General features: G+C 49.6%; 1 protein-coding gene across 3 annotated transcripts in view; it reads right to left on the bottom strand.

Moving 5' to 3' along the window:
* FGGY (FGGY carbohydrate kinase domain containing) overlaps nt 1-21,615 on the bottom strand; it is a 346,832-nt gene that overhangs the window by 128,263 nt on the left and 196,954 nt on the right. For all 3 annotated transcript variants that reach the window (XM_060231899.1, XM_060231898.1, XM_060231900.1), the window contains one exon: nt 2,882-2,989. In XM_060231899.1, the coding sequence (XP_060087882.1) occupies nt 2,882-2,989 (108 nt within the window). The remainder of the gene's footprint in view (nt 1-2,881; nt 2,990-21,615) is intronic.

Below are 21,615 nucleotides of genomic sequence, written 5' to 3'. Positions count from 1 at the left end.
TAGAAGGACAGCGCCCTCTTCACGTCCAAGGCATGCAACCTACGCTCAGACTCATTAGTCGGATTGGGGAAGTAAACCGGCAAATAGATCTCTGTATTAAGGTGAAAGGACGAGATCACCTTGGGTAAAAAGGTGATATCAGGACGAAGTACCACACCCTCAGCAGTGAAGCACAAATAAGGGGCATCGCATCGAAGTGCCGCCAGCTCGCCTACGCGTCTGGCAGATGTAACAGCTACCAAGAAGGCTGTCTTCCAAGCCAGTAGCTGGAGAGAACAGGTGGCCATCGGTTCGAAAGGCTTCCCCGCTAAAGCCCGAAGAACCAGGGACAAGTCCCAAGTTGGGGCAGGTTCCTGCACTGCAGGATACAGTCTAGCAATGCCCTTGAGAAACCTCTTGGTATCAGGGTGGGTGAAGACGGAATGTCCATCAATCTGGGAATGCTCAGCCGAGATGGCTGCCAAGTAAACACGTACCGAGTACATTATTAACCCTTTATCAAGCAGAGAAAGCATAAAGTCAAAAATTATAGGCAAGCCTGCCATCCCCGGCTCTAAGGCATAGTCCGCGGAAAACTGGACGAATTTCGACCACTTGTACAAATACGATTTCCGTGTAGAGAGTTTTCTGCTGTTTAGTATGACGAACTGAGCTCTCTCAGATAGCTGAGAGTCTACAGGTGCCATGCAGTCAGCTTTAGATGTGGAACATCATGGTGCACAACCTGCCCCTGATGAAGTGGTGAAACCTTCTGTTGGTAAGACGCAGAACCAGGGAGAACCAGTGCTTCCTCGGCCACCATGGCGTTACTAGGATGCCCACTGGCCTTTCCCTCAAGATCTTCTGCACCACCCTGGTAATCAGGGGAATGGGGGGGGGTGGAACAGGTACACCCGGTGATAATTCCATGGGATGAGGAGACCATCCCTGAGGGACATGGGGTCCGCTCCTCCCCTGCAGCAGAATAGTTCGCATTTTCTGTTGCTGCGTGTGGCAAAGACATCCAGTGCAGTAGTCCCCCATTGATGGAAGGCGGGTTGCAGGAACTCCCAGTTGAGCTCCCACTCATGAAGCAAAGCTTCCCCTCGGCTGAGGAAGTCTGCACAGACATTTAGGTCCCCCGGGAGGTGAGTTGCCAGCAACGACACCCCCAATGACCTGCACATCTCCCAGATGATCATGGCAAGCTTGCAGAGTCTGCGGGATACTGTACCCCCTTGCCTGTTTATGTATGCCATGACTGTTGTGTTGTCTGTCATGACTGCAACCGTCTCACCCCTTAGAAGGGTCTGGAAGGACTGGATGGCATGGAAAATGGCTAGGAGCTCCAAAAAGTTTATATGGTGGTGGGCATGATGGCTGGGCCATCGGTCCCCTACGCAAAGGCCCCTCATGTGAGCTCCCCGGCCCCAGAGGGACGCATTCGTTGTGATTGTGACGGATGGGGATGGTCTGTGAAAGGGCGCGCCCTCCATCAGGTGATGTTTCTGTTCCCAACAGGTGAGAGACGACAGGACCTCTGGAGGAGCAGTCAACAGGTGAGAAGGAGAGTCGAGGTTGCACCTGAAGTGCCTGAGGAACCAAAGCTGCAGGGTTCGCATGCGAAGCCTCGCAAAGACTAAGACCGAAGTTGTGGCCGCCATGAGCCCTAGGAGCCGCTGTACCCGACGGGCTGAGACTGTGGGATTGCGTTGAAAAGAGCGGAACATATGTATGATGTCATCTGCACGATCTGGGGGGAGGAACGCCTTGCAAACGAGTATCCAGAATAGCACCTATGAACTGCACTCTCTGAGAGGGCTGGAGATGTGACTTCTTCTGGTTGATCTGAAGACCCAGCTCGCCCAGAAGGGTGAGAGTGATGTCGATATGTTGCAGTAGAACCTCCCTTGACCCTGCTGCTAGAAGCCAGTCGTCGATATACGGGAACAGGGTTATCCCCTTCAATCTCAGATGGGCGGCGATGACTACCATCGTTTTGGTATGTGGGGGCCGTGCAGAGGCCAAAGGGTAGAGCTCTGTACTGGAAGTGATCGTCTCCAATCGCAAAGCGTAGGAACTTCCGGTGGAGGGGATGGATGGAGATATGGAAATACGCGTCTTTCAGATCCAGCGTAACCATCCAATCCCCGTCTTAGAAACGAAGTTCACCGACCGTAGCAAAAAAGATTGACTGATCAGCTCAGCGGTCAGAAGAGAACTGGTGGGATGTCCACCCCCGTCTCAGTGAGCATGCGCAATGGGGCTTCTGGGCATGCGCACTGGGACGTCGGTGCGGAAATCCACAGCTTTGAAGTTTACCGATCGAGATTGGCGCTGGCGCCTTATCCCATCAGTGTGATGAACAGAGACCACGAAGAAGATGCCTGTGTTCCTCAGGGCTCCTTGGTTTATACTCCCTCATTGGTGCCTCTGACTAAGCGGGACAGAGGCTGCAGAAAGCTGCCTCAGGGCTGCCTGATTGACAGCCAATGCTGGGCACAACTGCTCAGAGTCATCCTGTCCTCTTCCTGTAGTGTATCGAGATAACATAAAACCAGCCAGCGCGACCCTGCGCGGAGCGACCGGGCTGTCCCCGGGCTGCTCAGCGCAGGGCACGAACTCCCAGCCAATCACCAGCTGTGGCGGGAAGTTCAACAGGCCAGGATTGGACTGGCCTGTCTGGAGGGAGGTTCCCGGAGTTGTACATAAGCGGGACCCGGCCCGCGTGTTCTCTCTCTTGTAACATGCCTCCATTAAAGCATGTTGCCCTACCAACATCTCCTGTCTCAGTACGTTACACTTCCCCAGGCACAAACAGTGTTCCAGCTTAAGACTGAGAGCTAAAGTTCTTGCTAAGATACTCCAAGTTCTGCATTAGGGAGAAAAAGCCAGAACTTACCAGTTTTCCTGTAGCACTCTGGCCTCCTTCATTTAGCCAGAACCCTGGCACCATTGCTGAGTAGTATGGTCCCCAAACACCAGGGACAAACAATGGAGACTCACTTATCTGAAAAGATAAATCCAAATCTGGTTAGTCAAAAATCCAAGTAAAGCCTTAATTTTCATTAACATGATGCTTGACACAGTAATATGAGCAAATAAGCTGGTCCCTGAGAAGTTTATGCTCTAAGTTCCAACAATACGAGCAGTCAGGAACCTTGAATGGTCAGGGACTGATGTATCTACAGGACTATCTCCTCTGTTTTGTCACCAGGAGAGTGCTGCGCTCCTTGGATAGCAATCTGCTGATGGTTTCCGGCTTAAAGGCATCCAGCTGTCCTCAACCAGGGCCAGGGCCTTTATGGTCCTGATCCCAATATGGTGGAACTCTTTTTTTTGGCAAATTAATTGAGGGGGTTATCAGGGTGGGATTATATTTATTTATTGCCATTAGACTTAAAATACATGTTTTTTACCAATTAATATAAAGGAGACTATGAGGCGGGTTTGATCGGGTTGATTTGGAAATTGGGATTGGTGGGGCGGAGTGGACTGGGGCGTATTCTACGGTGGTGCTAGTAGGCACTAGTGGTGGTGGCTGTGACAATAACTATCACCACTAATGGGGGATGACTGGCCTAGGGATTTCAGTGCTCCTGGGGAGGGGGAGGTATGGCGATGAGAACAGACAACGATATAAGGGAAGGGGATCGAGACCACTTTGGGCTCGATCACCTTCCAGTCTGTGTCCCATCCCAAGGGTGACAGGTAGTAGGGTCAGGTCAAATGACCCGCCTCCATCATTGATGTTATGCAATGCCAGGTCCATTCATAATAAGACCTCTGTCCTTCGAGAGTTTTTACTCAAGCAGGACATGGACCTGGCTTGCATGACCAAGACCTGGGTACAAGAGAGAGATTTGGTGGCCCTCTCTCAAACAGCTCCCCCGGGTTACTCGGTCTTTCACCAATCGCGGACCAGCGGGCAGGGGGGAGGAGTGGCGTTGTTCATACGTGAGGCTTACTTCTTCAGGGCACTCCTGGCTCCAGAGATCAAGGGCATTGAATGTGCGGGTCTGGCGTGGGAGGTTGGAGAGGGGTTGGCGATTTGGCTGGTGTACCGTTCGTCTTGCGCACCAGCCAACACCTTACCGTCCCTGCTCGAGGCCGTGGCAGGCTGGGCGTTGAAGCACCCAAGGCTGGTGATCCTGGGTGACTTCAACGTCCATGCTGATGACCCGGCCTCTAATCGGGCGACGGACCTAGTGTCATCCATGGCGACACTGGGACTCTCTCAATTTGTTGCAACCCCCACTCACCAGGCTGGGCAAATGTTAGACTTGATCTTTGCGGCCAGAGTTATGGTGGACGATGTAACCACAGAAGCAGTGCCATGGTTGGACCACCTTGCTCTTAGGGCTCATATGGACGTTCCACTCCAAACCCGCTTAGGCGATGAGCGTATTATGGCTTGCCCGCGGAGCCAAATGGACCCAGAACGGTTCCAGATGGCTCTACTGGATCCCTGGCCTTCTGGCGATTCTTTTGATGGCCTGATTGAGACCTGGAATAGCCGGCTCTCTAGTGCCATCGATGAGATCGCACCTCGATGCCCTCTGAGACCTTGGACTAGGTTGGCTCCGTGGTATAACCTGCAATTACGCCAGCTGAAACAGGGGCACAGACAGCTAGAGAGGCAATGGCGGCGTACTTGTGACAAAGCGACTAGAACATTTTATAGGGAATTTATGAGTTCCTATGAGATGGCAGTCAAGGCCACAAAGAAAACGTACTTTGCGGCTAAGATTGCGTCTGCAAATTCGCGCCCGGCACAATTGTTTAAGATAATTCAGAATCTCACTACATTGCCACTAGGCAAACCAAATGTTAAGGAATTAGAGGTAGGCTGTGAGGCTTTTGCGAAATTTTTTGCAGACAAAGTCCAATCGCTCCGCCATGACTGCCCAGCCATGTTGGATACAGTATGTAAACTCAAGGCTCCGTGCCTGTCTTCTGGTTTGATCCTGGATCATTTTGACCGCCTCGGCTTGGAGGAAGTTGACAGAATCCTCTCTGCTGCACGCCCAACAACTTGTGATCTGGACCCATGCCCCTCCTGGCTAATTAAAGCTTGCCAGGAGAAGCTAAGATGTCCTATACGGGACATCATAAATAGATCTCTTTCGGAGGGTCTTTTTTCAACCCCTCTGAAAGAGGCAGTGGTCCGCCCCCTCCTGAAAAAGGCTACATCAGATCTGGCCGAATTGGCGCATTACCAGCTGGTCTCAAATTTGCCCTTTTGGGGCAAAGTTATTGAGAGGGCTGTGGCATTGCAGTTGCAGAGTTTTCTGGATGACGCTTCCACCTTAGATCCTTTTAAGTCTGGCTTCCGCCCGGGCCACAGGATGGAGACAGTGTTGGTCGCTCTCATGGATGATCTCCGGCGACATCTGGATTGAGGCGGTATAGCAGTATTGCTGCTGTTGGATCTATCGGCAGCGTTCGATATGGTCAATCACCAGCTGCTGACCCGCCGCCTTGCCAACGCAGGGATTCAGGGGTTAGCCTTACAGTGGCTTTCCTCTTTCCTTGAAGGTCGGGGACAAAGGGTGGCGATTGGGAGTGAGCTGTCCCAGAGGCACCTACTTAATTGTGGGGTGCCCCAGGGGGCAGTTTTCTCCCCGATGTTATTTAACATCTATATGTGCCCCCTTGCCCAGATTGCCTGGGGGTATGGGATGGGTTGTCACCAGTATGCTGATGACACCCAGCTCTATCTATTGATGGGTGGCCGAACTGGTGATGTCCCTGTAAATCTGGACAAGGCATTGCAAGCCGTGGCTGATTGGATTAAGCTGAGCGGGCTGAAATTGAATTCAGCAAAGACAGAGGTCCTTTGTCTAGGTCGCGGCGGTCCGGAAGGAGGGATCTCCCTTCCAGCTTTTGACGGGGCACCATTGGCACCAGTGTGCGAGGTCAGGAACTTGGGAGTGCTGCTGGAGTCTTCCTTGACAATGGAAACCCAGATAGCAGCTCCTGCCATATCCGCCTTCTTCCATCTTAGATGGGCGAGGCAGTTGGCCCCCTTCCTGGAACGCCGCGACCTGGCAACAATGATCCATGTGATGGTCACCTCGAGGCTAGACTACTGTAATGCCCTCTACATGGGGCTGCCCCTGTACTGAACTCGGAAAATGCAGCTAGTGCAGAATGCAGCGGCCAGACTGCTAGTGGGACTACCTCGGTGGGAACATGTGCGGCCTAGGCTGCGGGAACTGCACTGGCTGCCAATTGTCTACTGAGTTCATTACAAGGTGCTGGTTATCACCTTTAAAGCCCTATATGGCCGAGGACCTGCCTACCTTAGGGACCGCCTCTCTCCATATATTGCCCAGAGAGCACTGTGTTCCAGCTCACAAAATCTTTTGAAAATCCCTGGGCCCAAGGAGGCCAAATTAAAAAAAAAACGAGGGAGCTGGCCTTCTCTATAAAGGCACCCCAATGGTGGAATCAGCTACCAGAAGAGGTGCGGGTCCTATGGGATCTTAATCAGTTCTGTAGGGCTTGCAAAACCACCCTCTTTCAACTAGCCTTTTAAGACGAACCAGGAATAATCATCAAGCCATCTTGTATATACTGCGACTGTAGCACCTTTATACTGTTTTTAGATTATTGATTTTAATGTTAACATATATTGTATAATTTATATTGGTTGTTTATTGATTGTATTACTTGTTTTATTGTTAAACCATGATATTTTATATCATGCCTTGTAAGCCGCCCTGAGCCTGCTTCGGCGGGGAGGGCGGGGTATAAATAAAAACTTATTATTATTATTATTATTAAATACCATCAGGGTCCTAGGTTCACAATAACGGCTTCTATATGGTAGAATATGGTATATATTTCCTATATGGTAGAACAAGTTTCCTAACAATGTAAGGAATCCATGAAGAAGATGATGTTGATATTGGATTTATATCCCACCCTCTACTCTGAATTTCAGAGCGGCTCACAATCTCCTTTATCTTCCTCCTCCACAACAGACACACTGTGTATGGGTGTTCGAATGTCTGTGTTCGAGACATTCAGAACGAGTGGTGGACCAAGCTTGCTGAGAGAACCCAGCTGTGTGCAGACACTGGTGATTTAAGAGGGTTCTACGAAGCCCTGAAGGCAGTATATGGTCCATCATATCAGACTCAGAGTCCCTTGCGTAGTGCAGACGGCCAAGTGCTCCTCACAGACAAGGCATCCATATTGAACCGGTGGTCGGAGTATTTTCAGGTTCTCTTCAGTGCCAACCGCGTAGTTCAAGATTCAGCAATTCACCTCACCCCACTTCAACCAGTGAAAACAGAGTTGGATGAGATCCCCACCCTAGAAGAGACTGTTAAAGCCATCAAGCAACTGAAAAGTGGCAAGGCAGCAGGAGTTGATGGAATTCCATCAGAGATCTGGAAGCATGGGGGCACAGTACTACATAGCTCACTTCACAAAGTACTTGTCACCTGCTGGGAACAAGGCAAATTACCACAGGACTTTCGCGATGCAATCATCATCACCCTATATAAGAACAAAGGGGAAAAGTCAGACTGCTCCAACTACCGGGGGATAACCCTGCTCTGCATCGCAGGCAAAATCCTTGCCAGAATACTCCTGAACAGACTGGTGCCCGCCATTGCAGAAGAACTCCTCCCAGAGAGCCAGTGCGGCTTCAGAGCTAACAGGAGCACCACCGACATGGTATTTGTTCTCAGGCAGCTCCAAGAGAAATGCAGGGAACAGAACAAGGCTCTGTATGTGACTTTTGTTGACCTTACCAAAGCTTTCAATACCGTTAGCAGGAAAGGCCTGTGGCAAATCTTGGAACGTTTAGGATGTCCCCCAAGGTTCCTCAGCATGATCATCCAGCTACATGAAGACCAGCGAGGCCAAGTCAGACACTGCAACGACCTCTCGGAGACCTTCCCAATAGGCACAGGTGTAAAGCAAGGCTGCGTTCTCGCGCCAACTCTCTTTACGATCTTCTTTAGCATGATGCTTCAAAGAGCCGCAGTAGATCTAGATGATGACGATGGTGTCTACATCCGCTATCGCACCGATGGCAGCCTGTTCAACCTGAGGCGACTAAAGGCCCACTCCAAGACAATGGAAAAACTCATCCGAGAGCTACTGTTTGCTGATGATGCTGCACTCGTCTCCCACTCGGTATCAGCTCTGCAGCATATGACGTCCTGCTTTGCAGAGGCTGCCAAGCTATTCAGCCTAGAAGTTAGTCTGAAGAAGACAGAAGTTCTCCACCAGCCTGCACCCCAGGAAGATTATCACCCTCCCTGCATCACTGTGGGCGAATCAGTTCTGAAGACAGTCCAGCAGTTCAGCTACCTGGGGTGCATCATCTCCTCAGATGCTAAGATCGACAAGGAGATTGACAACAGGCTGGCAAAGGCAAACTGTGCCTTTGGCCGACTGCACAAAAGAGTGTGGAGCAACAAGCATCTGAAAAAAGGCACAAAGATCAATGTTTACAAAGCGGTTGTGATGACAACCCTCATCTACGGCTCCGAATCATGGGTTTTATACCGTCATCACCTGCGACTCCTTGAGCGCTTTCATCAGCGCTGCCTTCGCACCATCCTCAACATCCACTGGAGTGACTTTGTGACCAACACTGAAGTTCTCAAGCGGGCGGAGGTTACCAGCATCGAAGCACTGCTGTTGAAGACGCAGCTGCGCTGGGCAGGGCATATTTCTAGGATGGAAAACCACCACCTTCCCAAGATTGCCCTGTATGGCGAACTCTCCACCGGCCATCGAAATAGAGGGGCACCAAAGAAGAGGTACAAGGACTCCTTGAAGAAATCCCTTGGCACCTGTCGCATCAACCATCACCAGTGGTCTGACTTAGCCTCAGATCGCAAAGCATGGAGGCACACCATCCACCAGGCTGTCTCTTCTTTTGAGAACGCACGCATAGCTGGTCTTGAGGACAAAAGGAGATTGAGGAAGAATCGCACTGCTACAGCACCAACCCTAAATCAGACTTTTCCCTGCAGCCACTGTGGCCGGACCTGCCTGTCCCGCATTGGTCTTGTCAGCCACCAGCGAGCCTGCAGCAGACGTGGACTATTGCACCCTTCTTAAATCTTCGTTCGCGAAGCCAAGCCGAGAGAGAGAACAAGTTTCCTAACAATGTAAGGAATCCATGAAGAAGATGATGTTGATATTGGATTTATATCCCACCCTCTACTCTGAATTTCAGAGCGGCTCACAATCTCCTTTATCTTCCTCCTCCACAACAGACACACTGTGCATGGGTGGAGCTGAGAGAGCTCTCACAGAAGCTGCCCTTTCAAGGACAACTTTGTGAGAGCTATGGCTGACCCAAGGCCATTCCAGCAGCAGCAAGTAGAGGAGTGGGGATCAAAACCAGTTCTCCCAGATAAGAGTCCACACACTTAACCTCTACACCGGGGTGGCCAACGGTAGCTCTCCGGATGTTTTTTGCCTACAACTCCCATCAGCCCCAGTCAGCATGGCCAATGAGTGGGGCTGATAGGAGTTGTAGGCAAAAAACATCTGGAGAGCTACCGTTGGCCACCCCTGCCCTACACCAAACTGGCTCTCATCACCTTGCCACTGATTTTTGGAGGCAATGCAAAACTGAGTTATCCCAATGGATGCTTATGTGAACTTTTTAAAGGCTAAAAATGCTGCAAATAAATATGAGCAGTCTGTTCTTGGTTGCAAATAACTGCTCATGTCCTTTGCAGCATATTTATACCTTCTATTATTTTTGCTTTTAAAAAGGGCGAAGTAGAAAGGAAACACCAACAACTAGTCTGCTCTACTAGTTGCAGTCGCTGGACCGTCCTTCTACCCCCTTTACACAGCTTTATGGAGTTGATGAACAGGTCTCAGACATGGTCAGGAGAGGCAGTTACCTCACCTGCCCTTCTACCCTTTCTTTCTTTCTCTCTTTCTTTCTCGCTTTCTTTCTCTCTCTCTTTCTCTCTCTCTCTCTCCTTTCTTTCTTTCTTTCTTTCTTTCTTTCTTTCTTTCTTTCTTTCTTTCTTTCTTTCTTTCTTTCTTTCTTTCTTTCTTTCTTTCTTTCTTTCTTTCTTTCTTCAGAGTTCCCAGACTTTTCTACCCTGGCCTGTCAGGCTCATCCCTTTATATAGCTCTGTCCCTTCTATCCCCGCCCCATTCCTTGCCACTCCCCCATCTAGCCCTGCCCCCAGACTTAAGCCTTGGCACACAGCATCAGGCTGGGGTGGAGTTGGCCCATGTGTGGCTGGGTTGGGTCCCAGGTTTGGCTGCTCAGGCCAGTGGGGAGCAGAGCCAACTTAATGCTTCAAGCTGAAAAGATGTTAATCTTTTTGCTATACTGGCCAGGACCATTACAAAATAAAATAGATAAAAAACATAAAAGTACAAACATTAACAAGCTATTTTAAAAACTAGCATGATGTGATGACTAACAGCATTTGGCATTTTATCTAGCTAGAATGCTATATTCTGTTCCTTTTCACATGCCTGATTTTTTGTTTCCTTGACATAGATCTGGTGTATAATAGTGTTATTGTGTATTAGATATTCAGAAGCTCTAATCCCAGACAAACTTTCAGCCACTTGAAAACATGTCCCTCTTGATGCAGTACAGGGATAAATGGCACAGTCAGAAAGCCATATAAGTTAAAGAGAAGTGAAGCCTTACAACAGTTTTACTCTTTATATCCAGAAAACTCATTTACCTTGACATAAACAAAAGTACTGGCTAGTGACAACATGAAACATTGGTCACTTACCTTTCCTAATGAGTTTTAAAATTCACTCCAAAACAATTCTAGAAGTGGTTTATAGGCCACCAGGAGTTGTCTTTGATACTATGGCATTCTACCTGACTATTTCTGAAGACTAGATAACAGCAAATCCAGAAACAACTTTGAAATGAAACTACTCCTTTCCTGAAATGAAATTAAAATAAAATCCTCCTTCCAGTTATACTTAGGAGCCTACCTGTAAATATGAATACAAGGACATGTAAAAATACATTTTCTGGATGGTTTCAGGAAGGTCTAAATTATGTGACTTGCCTCATTATTTCCCACATTCCATAAATTATTGTTTCACTGTTCCCAAAGCTACCCTGTCCTTCTGCCAGCCTTCAAAGGCAAAGTCCAATTAAAAGACTATAACTGGTACTTCTGGGAAACAATCAGGTTTTGAATATCTGCAGTCAGGCTTGGTATTTTAGAGGATACCCACAAGAATTTGCCAGGACAGGATATTTCCATGCTGGCAAGTTTCTGGTTACACACTTGGTTGTTCATATCATCTTACTACTGAAATGCCATTTGTATACATTCCAAAAGACTATCAACAAATGTGTGGAGCAATTAAGAACTGAACATCAGAACATCTGTAAGCACAGGCAACGGGTGTGGAGTTTCTCTTATGCACAGGGAATTTTCTTCTTCTCCTCCCAGTAACTCTGCTGGGAAAGGGAAGTTCCCTGGATCTGGCTGAGAGCCATTTTCTCTTTCCAATAATTCTCTATAGAATTTCAGATACATATGCACACCCCAGCTTTCCCATCTGCACAGTATGTATTCAAAAGGTCAGCCAATACATGATTAACAAATATGGGACATCATAACATTATTTGCACATTGTGTGGATGAATTGCACACTTACTGATGCTCACTATTGCCCCAAGACGGCTAGCTGAGATTGCAGGACAGTTCTGTGCACTTGAGTATAGGCACACTACAGTAGGACTATGTAACGTACTCGAAGCGGAGACGAGAGTAGGGCAACATGGTTTATTAGGAGCACGTTGCAAGAGGGCGAACACGCGGGCCGGGTCCCGCTTATGTACAATCCCGGGTACAGCCTACTGGGTTGGTCGGGCCAATCCAGCCCCGTTGAACTTCCCGCCACAGCTGGAGATAGGCGGGGAACTGGCTCCCGGCGCTGGGGCTCCTGGGACTGCCCAGTTGCCCCCCCCCGTCGGGTCGCATGACATTTCTTGATACACTACACCCCTCCCCCCCTGGTTAATGTACAAAGTCCTGTAAGTATGCGGGGGGCCGGCGCTCCCGAGTGGACCGTCTGGGGGGTCCCGGTGGCGGCGGCGCGGCCGCCGAGGATGGTGCCTCGGTGGGTCCTGGAGTGGACGGGGGCGGCCCGTCCGGTTCAGCGGATCCCTCGGGCTCGGTCGGTTCCGGTACCTCCGGCGCCCGCATCACGGATGTTGGGATCGCGTCCTCTAGGCGGTCTCCGTTAGGCTCCTCGCTGGATATAGCCTCATCCGTGTCTGTGGGGGCCTCCGGAAGGGTGCGGCGCCTCAACTGGTCAATGTGCCGCCGTAGTACCTGGCCCCCCTCCGTTGATATGTCGTAGTGGCGGGACCCGGTTACCCTCAGTACCCGCCCCGCCACCCAATCGGGGCCCCTTGCATAGTTTCGGGCGAAAACTGGGTCGCCCGCGAAGAAGCCCCGGGCGGCGTCACGGACTTCGGGGCTCCCGCGGGTGTCTGAAGCTCGGTCGGGATGCAGCCGGTCCAGCCGGGTTATGAGTTTGCGTCCCATGAGGAGCTCAGCCGGGCTGACTCCTGTGACCGGGTTAGGGGTGATCCGATTATCGAAGAGGAACGCGGCCAGCCTGTGGTCCCAGTCCCCCTGTACAATTCGGCCGAGGGCCTCCTTTGTTGTGCGGACCATCCGCTCCGCCTGGCCGTTGGTGGCCGGATGGAAGGGAGCCGACCTTATGTGCCTGATCAGATATCTTTGCAGGAACGCCTGGAAGTCGGCTGAGGTGAAGGCGGCCCCGTTATCAGAGACTATGGTGTCCGGGATGCCATGTGTGCATAGGACCCTGCGCAGAGCTCTGATCGCGGCTGTGGACGAGGTGGACCCTACGGGGATGACCTCCAGCCATTTGGTGTAGGAGTCCACCATTATGATGAAGGTTTGCCCCTGGAATGGGCCCGCAAAGTCGATATGGAGTCTCGACCATGGTTTCCGGGTGGACTCCCACCTAGTGACGGGGGCGCTGGGCGGCTCGGGCCGTGATTCCTGGCAGGTCTGGCACCCGCGGACCCAGCCCTCGATCTCCCCGTCCATTCCCGGCCACCAGACGTAGCTCCTGGCCAGAGCCTTCATTCGCACTATGCCGGGATGAGTCTCGTGTAGGGATTCTAGAACACGCCTTTGGAGCGGGGGTGGAATCACTACCCTACTGCCCCAAAGTATGCAGCCCTTGTGTGCGGCTAATTTTTATTTATTTATTTATTTATTTATATTTACATTTATATCCCGCCCTCCCCGCCTAGGCGGCTCAGGGCGGCTAACAACATTTCACATATTTAACAAAGGATAAAACTTTAAAATTTAACAATTAAAGAAATTAAAAATAAAAACCAGTTAATTAAGTTAAAATATTTAAAATACATAATTCATTACATAGAATAAATCTGGCAGCAGTAAACTTGTTTGGCGCTGGTTCTGCCAGTTTAGATGGTTCCATAATCGTATAGTAGATGGCGGCTCCTTATTCTTAGCAACTCAGCAGATATCAGCATAGGCTTGCCTAAAAAGAACAGTCTTGCAGGCCCCGCGGAACTGGTCAAGGTTCCGCAGGGCCCGCACTTCCTCCGGGAGCTGATTCCACAGTACAGGAGCCGCGGCTGAGAAGGCCCGAGTTCTGATATTTTGAAGTTTGACCTCTCTCGGCCCAGGGATAGTCAATTTATTTTTGCCCATCGACCTCAGTGCCCTCTGGGGTTCATATGGGGAGAGACGGTCCCTTAGGTAGGCTGGTCCTCGGCCATATAGGGCTTTAAAGGTAATAACCAACACTTTGTACTGGACTCGGTAGGTAATTGGCAGCCAGTGCAGTTCGCGCAGTCCCGGCCGTATGTGCTCCCATTTTGGGAGCCCCAATAATAGCCTGGCCGACGCGTTCTGCACCAGCTGCAGCTTCCGAGTCCGGCACAGAGGTAATTCCTCCCTCCTCGCCTTGTAAGGCTTGAATTCTTCCCCCATGTTTCCCTCTGGCCACCCCCTCACCACCCAGTCGAGCACCCGTGCCAGTGTCTTGTGTTTCTGGGTGGCCTTGGCCACCTCCGTTGCGTGGAGGGGCGGCTCTGGGAGGCTCTCTATCATCATGACCTGGTGTGCGGGTGCGGGGTCCGGACCCGTCTCCGGAAGCGGCAAACGGCTAAGCGCATCCGCGTGTCCCATAGCCTTGCCGGCCCTATGAACCAGTGTGTACGTGTATGAGTTGAGGAATTGGTTCCACCTCAACACGCGCTGTGAGAGTATTTGGGGGGTTTGTCGGTCTGGGGCCAGTAGACCTAAGAGGGGCTTGTGGTCCGTGGCAATGGTGAACCTTCTCCCATATAGATACTCATGGAACTTTCGGACCCCTGCCACGATTGCCAGGGCCTCTTTATCTATCTGCGCGTAGTTGCGCTCGGCTGAAGTGAGCGTGCGGGAGTAATATGCGACCGGTACCTCCCTCCCGTCCGGAAGCTGGTGCCCCAGGACTGCTCCCACCCCATACGGCGACGCATCGCAGGCCAGGATGACGGGGAGGGCCTCGTCAAAATGGTGGAGCACCGCATTGGACACCAGGACGTCCTTGACCGCCTGAAACGCCGCGGCCTGTCGTTTGCCCCAAACCCAAGGGGCTTTTTTGTCCAGCAGCCGGTGAAGGGGCTCCGCCAGGGCTGCCTTGTGGGGGAGGAAGGAGTGGTAAAAGTTGAGCACCCCCAAGAAGCTTTGGAGCTCCGCTTTACAAGTGGGAGCCGGGGCTTGCACGATGGCTCGGGTCTTTTCTTCCGTGGGGTGGATTCCTGCTGCGTCAACGGCGAACCCCAGAAACTCCACCCGTGGAACCCCCAGCAAGCATTTCTCTCTCTTGACCTTGAGCCCCGCTGCCTGGAACCGGCAGAGCACCTCTCGAAGGCGGTTGCCGAATTCTTCGGGGTCCGGAGCGGCGACTAAAACGTCGTCGAAAAATGGCTGGACTCCTGGGATCCCCTTCAGGAGAGCGTCCATTAGGCTCTGGAAAATCCCCGGAGCGACGCTAACCCCAAACTGAAGCCTCTTTACCCGGAAAGCCCCCCTGTGGGTCACGATCGTTTGGGCCTCCGCCGTCTTATTGTCTACTGGGAGCTGCTGGTAGGCCTGGGCCAGGTCTAGCTTCCCAAATATCCTAGCCCCCGCTAGGGCGGCCAGGACATGGCTCACCACCGGCACTGGATAGGGGTTGTCCTGTAGTGCCTTGTTTATGGTGCATTTATAATCGGCACAGATCCGCACCTCCCCGTTTGGCTTGATGGGGGTAACGATGGGGGTTTCCCAGGTGGCGTAGTCCACCGGCTCGAGGACGCCTTGTGCCGTGAGGCGGTCTAACTCTGCCTCAATCTTAGGTTTCAAGGCGAACGGAACCCTCCTGGCCTTGAGCCGAATCGGTCTGACCGTGGGGTCTAGGGGCAGGGAGATGGGCGGCCCCCGGTAGCTCCCTAGGGACCCATCGAATACCTCGGGGAATTCCTTGCAAATCTCCCCGAACCCCCGGGGCGTTATGGTCTGGCCCACCCCCTCCACGCGGATTCCCAAGGGTTTGAACCAGGCCAGACCTAGCAGGGTGGCCAGCTGGCGCTTAACCACCAGGATGTCCAGCGGGCCGTGGAAGGACCCCCGCTCGACTTGTACCCGCGCCCACCCCGCAATTTGCACCGGGTTCTTCTGGAAGTCCCGGAGTATGAAGTCTGCCGGCCGAAGTTGCAGCCGCTGGCGGGGACACGGTTCTCTTAGGGTTTCTTCCGCAATGAGGGAAATGGAGGACCCTGAGTCCACCTCCATTTGGCAGGGGTTCCCCTCTATAAGGACCGCCACTTTGATTTTATCGGGGGAATCGTGGGGCAAGTTCAGTACCTGTAGGGACGTAGAGTCTACCGCGTGGGACTCCGCGGACTCGTGGTACGTGGTCGGCTTCCTGCGGTTGGGCTTGGCTCGGCAAGCCCTGGCAATGTGGCCGGTCTTTCCGCAGCTCCTGCAGTCCCAGGTCCGGTACTGGCAGTCTCTCCGCTCGTGGGGGCCGCCGCAGCTGGCGCACTTGGTGGCCGGGGCTCTCTCCGACGCTGGTGGTCGGTCGGTCGCTCGGGGGCGTTGGGTCGCTCTGTTGGGTGGCCCGGCTGGGCGGCGTAGCTGATGGGCTTCCTCCTCCTCGGGGCCGTCGTGGTCCAGCTCTCCGTGGTGGGCAGCTTCCATCTTGGCCCGGGGAAACGTTCGTGCGGTTCGTTCCCATGCCACCGCTTCGCTGAAGGCGGCCTGGAGAGTAAGCTCTTCTTTGGCGAAGAGCTTCTGCTGGAGCCTCTCGTCGCGGAGGCCCCACGTGAATCTGTCCGCCAGGGCTTCCTCCAGTTGGGGGAGGTTGCAGTTCCCGGCGAGTTTGCGGAGGGCCGCCAGGTAGTCCGCGGCGGACTCGCCCGCGATCTGGTCCCGTTTGTGGAACAGGAACCTGCGGGCCACCCGCGAAGGCTGTGGTGAGAAGTGTCCCGTGAGGAGTCGGATGATCTCGTCGTAGGATTTCTCTGCCAGACGGGCGGGTGCCGAGAGACCCTTGGCGATCTCGAACGTGGCAGGCCCGCAGACGCTCATGAGAACGTCCCTCTTTGCTCCGGCGTCAGTGATCTTGTTGGCCCGGAGGTAGAACTCGACCCGCTCCGCGTAGGACTCCCATCCCTCTGGATTGGTTGGGTCGAAGGGCTCGAGGTAGCCGGTGATTCCGCCTTGGTTGGCCATGATGGCGGCGGCAGTCGCTTGTTGCCCAGATCTCCGTCGTAGCCGCTGAGGCTAGTATCCCATCCTCGTCGCCAGTGTAACGTACTCGAAGCGGAGACGAGAGTAGGGCAACATGGTTTATTAGGAGCACGTTGCAAGAGGGCGAACACGCGGGCCGGGTCCCGCTTATGTACAATCCCGGGTACAGCCTACTGGGTTGGTCGGGCCAATCCAGCCCCGTTGAACTTCCCGCCACAGCTGGAGATAGGCGGGGAACTGGCTCCCGGCGCTGGGGCTCCTGGGACTGCCCAGTTGCCCCCCCCGTCGGGTCGCATGACATTTCTTGATACACTACAGACTATGTCCAGTGAAGTACATTAGTATCAGTTTTATACACACTCCTGAGTTTTTTCAGTTAGTTTTTCTTTCAGCAATGACATATCCCATCAGCTCCCAACTGCCTAAAAACCCCCTTCCAAATGTAAAAAAAAAAAAAAAATTATTTAGGAGTTGGGCATAAGAGATGATGTGGGAAAGATTTTTTAAAAAAGTATACTTGCTAGGGGTAGGGGGAGGTATATGCATATACAATCTTCCTGGGTCACAGCTAAAGATTTCTACAAAATGATTCATGTTTTTCTGTTTACTCCACCAACACACAAATAAACCCAACAGCAATCTAGCTAAGTAATAACTGTTTTTACATCCTTTTCTAAACAATGTCTACATAGTTTTGCATATAACAGTGTAGTCCTATGCAGATATTAAAATCAATTGGCTTAGACTAGAATTTGTCTTCATAGGATATCACTGTAAGGGTGGGGGGTGAGTATCTCTTGCCTGCTTCTCTCAGAATGGGAAGCAGCCTGTACACTGATGAGCCTTCCCCTATCTCCTCAATTGTCTCCACAAAGTTACAGTTCCACTCTTACCTTTCCACCATGTCCATGCACTGCCTCAAATCAAAATGAATCCCATTGCAAGGACCACCCTTGCAAAGAAAGAGGTTGCTGCGGCAGTAATCCTACAGCCCTTTAAAACTGCACTTACAATTGTTGGTCATGTCAGTATTCAGGACAATTTTATTAAAATTGTTTCACGTTTACAGCAGTGGTCAGCCTCACTTGCACAGTCTGTTAAATGATCACCAAGAGCCAACAGAACGTAGTGGTTAAAGTTGTAAAGTGGTAGACTAGGACATTCACTTAGCCATAAAGCTGTGTGAGTGACTCTCTCCAGTCTCTCTCTGACTTACCTGAAGATAAAATTGTCCCAAGTAACTTGACAGAACAATCGAAAAGGTGTGGACAGATTGTGGAGGTGCAAAAACAGCACATAAACACAACCTTCATCTTGTTTTTAATTACAAGAAAAAGGGATTTGATTTGTAATGAGTATTGGAAACATTAAAAGGCTGACTTATGAGTCTATTATTTTCAAACTTTGGCACCACGAATGAAAACTCATTTAGACTATGCAATTGTCTCATGGATTTATCTCCATCTTGGTTCACAAAATTTAACTCCTATAAAAATATTCCATGATTTAATAAGAGGGAAACATTTAAATCCTGTGTAGGAGGATTTAACCTCTGTCTGTACTCCCTGCAAAATTTATACTAATATGTAAGATATGTAAACATTACAGAGCTATCAGAAACAAATGAAATGATGAATTCAGTTTAACAGTCCTCAGCTGTGATGTAACTGCCAGGAGGCAACGTCTGTTATGAGTAAATCATCTGGATGAGATACAGTCCTCAAGTCAACCTTGGCGTGCCGTACTGAAAATCAACCCCTCTATGATCAGAAGACTGCAGAAGAACAATTAATAGCTACATAATGTGATTATAAAATAAATAATACACAATGTAAAATATGTAATTTTATGTGGAAATACAGTAAAATACCAAAAGACTATCTTAGCAAATAATTGTCATTTATTTCAAAAATAAACACAACCCACACAAAACCAAACAAGCAGAGAAACGCGCCTCTCCCCCCTCCCCCCCCCCCCCCCCCGCCGCCAGCTACACTAAACTCATATGCAGTTTTCAGTACCATCTTTTGGAGAAGACAATAAATGAACCTATCACCTTCCCACCAAGATAAAAGCACTGCCATAGGATACCGATTTTCAAAAAAGTAGGAAGGAACACTTCTTTCCTATACACATAGACATTTACTAGAGGTTGTTTGAATGTCAGTTTCTCTCAGAATGTCTGGACTGAAGTCAGTGATCAGTCATGGAAGAACTGTATTTTTTTTCTAACAGGTTTTTGCATTGACATCTTAAAAACATTCTTTGGGTCTATGGAATCCTGCCTCTTCTTTTTTCACTTTGACCTGTTTGCACCTCTTTCTGTCTAATATGATGCTGGAAGTCCTTTGCAAATGATTGCACCTTAACAGAGGAACAGTGCAATAGAAACTGGCTTGGATCCAAGAGAGCGCTTCTATTGACAGAATGTTTTTTGCCCATTTTATTCACCATTTTTACAGCCCAATCCTAAACAGAATACAGCTTTTTAAAATCACTGAAGGGGACAGATTTTAAAAGGCATAACTCTGGTAGGATTCTATTGTTAATGTCTTTTGATTGTATTCATAATCTGAACATTTGTGCTCTGAAATACTGAACTTCCAGGGTTTAACTAGGTGGGAGCCATTTCCTCCACTCATCCACATCAGGTCATCAGAATTTTAAACTCATCTTTAACCTGGATATGGGCAGATATTTACCAGTGGCATAAAGGTGTGACCAGTGACCTCACTTTTTATTTCTAAAGACAAAGCTTATATGAATAAATACTGAGATTTCCCATATCTTCATTCCCATCCCCCAGTATTTTTGTTCAGTTATTTCTAATAAAGGCAGAATGATTCTTCCAGAACATTAAGGCCAGAACTCTTCTTTCTCTTTTAAAAAATCATTTAATGAAATTGTCTGGGTACAAAATAACCTTTGACCCTTCAGTATTTACTGTGTCGCCTGCCATGAAACTGAAACAGAGAACTTTGATAAATGGATACAAAGGTTGTCTGGGTACACTTCTACAAACTGCTGTGTTGTGTACTGAAATGCCTTTTTGTACCCTTCTAAAGTACCACAGACTCTGTAGCACATAGCAGAAATTCTATACAAAGATGGAACTCTACATGTCTATTAGTAGGGTTTCCATATGACTGTTATATTAAGGAACCTTTTAAAAAGGAAAGGGAAAATGTTCCTCTTTGTAGAACATGACTGCTCCACAGATGATATCATTCACATTAGAATATTCTAGTTTCAAATTACAGAACAGAAATTATCATTTCAATGCGTTTCTCTCTTGCTTTACCTTCCTTTTTTAATCTGGCAACCCTAGCTACTGAGTCTCAGACCAATCATTCAATGTATCTAATTCTCAACATGGAGAAATCTCTGGGTACTTAAACTGGGAGACTGCACCCATGAACAGACATGCTGAAAAAATCTTAAATCTAAAAACAAAACAACAAAACTGTGAAGCTTAGCACACACCCCTCCATAATAGAAGCAGCACCTGTAGCTTTAAAAAATGCATGCCCTCAATGGCCATTGCTAGGAAACCACAACATCATTGCCAGCCTTCAAGTTTTGTTCTTTTTAATCACTAAAGGGCCTTTCCCTTTTTAGGGTTCTTTTGGTGTTAGATAGATGATTCATCAGGGCCAAGCCTGTCAGCAGCCACCAAGCAACTTGCTGCCACCTAACTCACATGACTCACCTGCACCTAAATACTTGCTTTTGCTATATTGAAGCCAACCCACAAAAGCCAGTGTGGTATAATAGTTTCAGTTTCTAACTAGGATCTGGGAGATGCAGGTTTGAATCACCAGTCTGGCATGGAAGGTCATTGGGTAATCTTGGAAAAGCCATATTCTCAGCCTAATCTACATCACAGGGTTGTTATGAGGACGGAATAGATGAGAGGAGAATAATGTAAGATGGTTTTGGTCCCCAGTGCAGAGAAAGAATTAAATAATAAGTATAGCTGAAGACTGAGAGAGACAGATGAAAGGTAAGTTGGTTGGTGGGAATGGGAGAAGCTATGTTAGAAAGGAAATACGTGGGGGGGCGGAGCATCACGGGAAAATGGCGGATGCAAAATAAGAAAGCTCCAATAGCCTCCTTCCCCATTTAGTACTAATACTGAACAACTGAACAACACAAACTCCGATGCCATCCAGGACGAAGGGTAAAGCTGCTCGTCAGAAACAGAAACAGATTTCAAAAGAAAAGCTCCAGTTTCTGCCTTTTTTACGCCAGAGGGTTTGTCAAAGGTCGGTGGCCCGAATATGCGTTCCCCAATTACCTTCAAAATGGCGCCCAGCCCTGTAACATCTCAGCCCAGCACTCCTGCTACTCCTATACAAGAGGAGGCTGGTCCAATTAGCTGTAAAGACCTAGATCTTCTCCATTTGGACATCCATAAATATTTTAATGACTCTATCGCAGAGCATATTCGGCCCTTAAAAGAGCAGGTTAAGGAGATGTCTGAAGACATTGCTACTACAGCTAAAATAGCAGAAAGATCAGCGGAATTGGGGCTGGCCCTTAAAGGGGAAATTACCAATATCATAGAAAATGAAAATAAAATGCAAGACAGATTACAAGTCTTGGAAAACAAATGGCGGGCCTTAAATCTAAAGCTTCGCGGATTTGAAGAGGGGGCAGAAGATAAAGAGGATTTATTATTATTTGTTTCGGAATGGCTACAAACAAAACTGTCGCTAACAGGCAATATGGCAACGAACATTGTAAAAGTGCAATGTCTGGGCCCTCTAGCATCGGCGCGTCGTAATTACCCGAGGGATATTCTAGTACAGTTCTCTAATTCAAGGATAAAAATTATGATTTTACAAAAGGCAAG

Source organism: Heteronotia binoei, chromosome 2, assembly GCF_032191835.1.
Source record: "Heteronotia binoei isolate CCM8104 ecotype False Entrance Well chromosome 2, APGP_CSIRO_Hbin_v1, whole genome shotgun sequence".
In the NCBI taxonomy this organism is placed as follows: Eukaryota; Metazoa; Chordata; class Lepidosauria; order Squamata; family Gekkonidae; genus Heteronotia; species Heteronotia binoei.
This window is presented reverse-complemented; position numbering and strand designations above follow the sequence as displayed.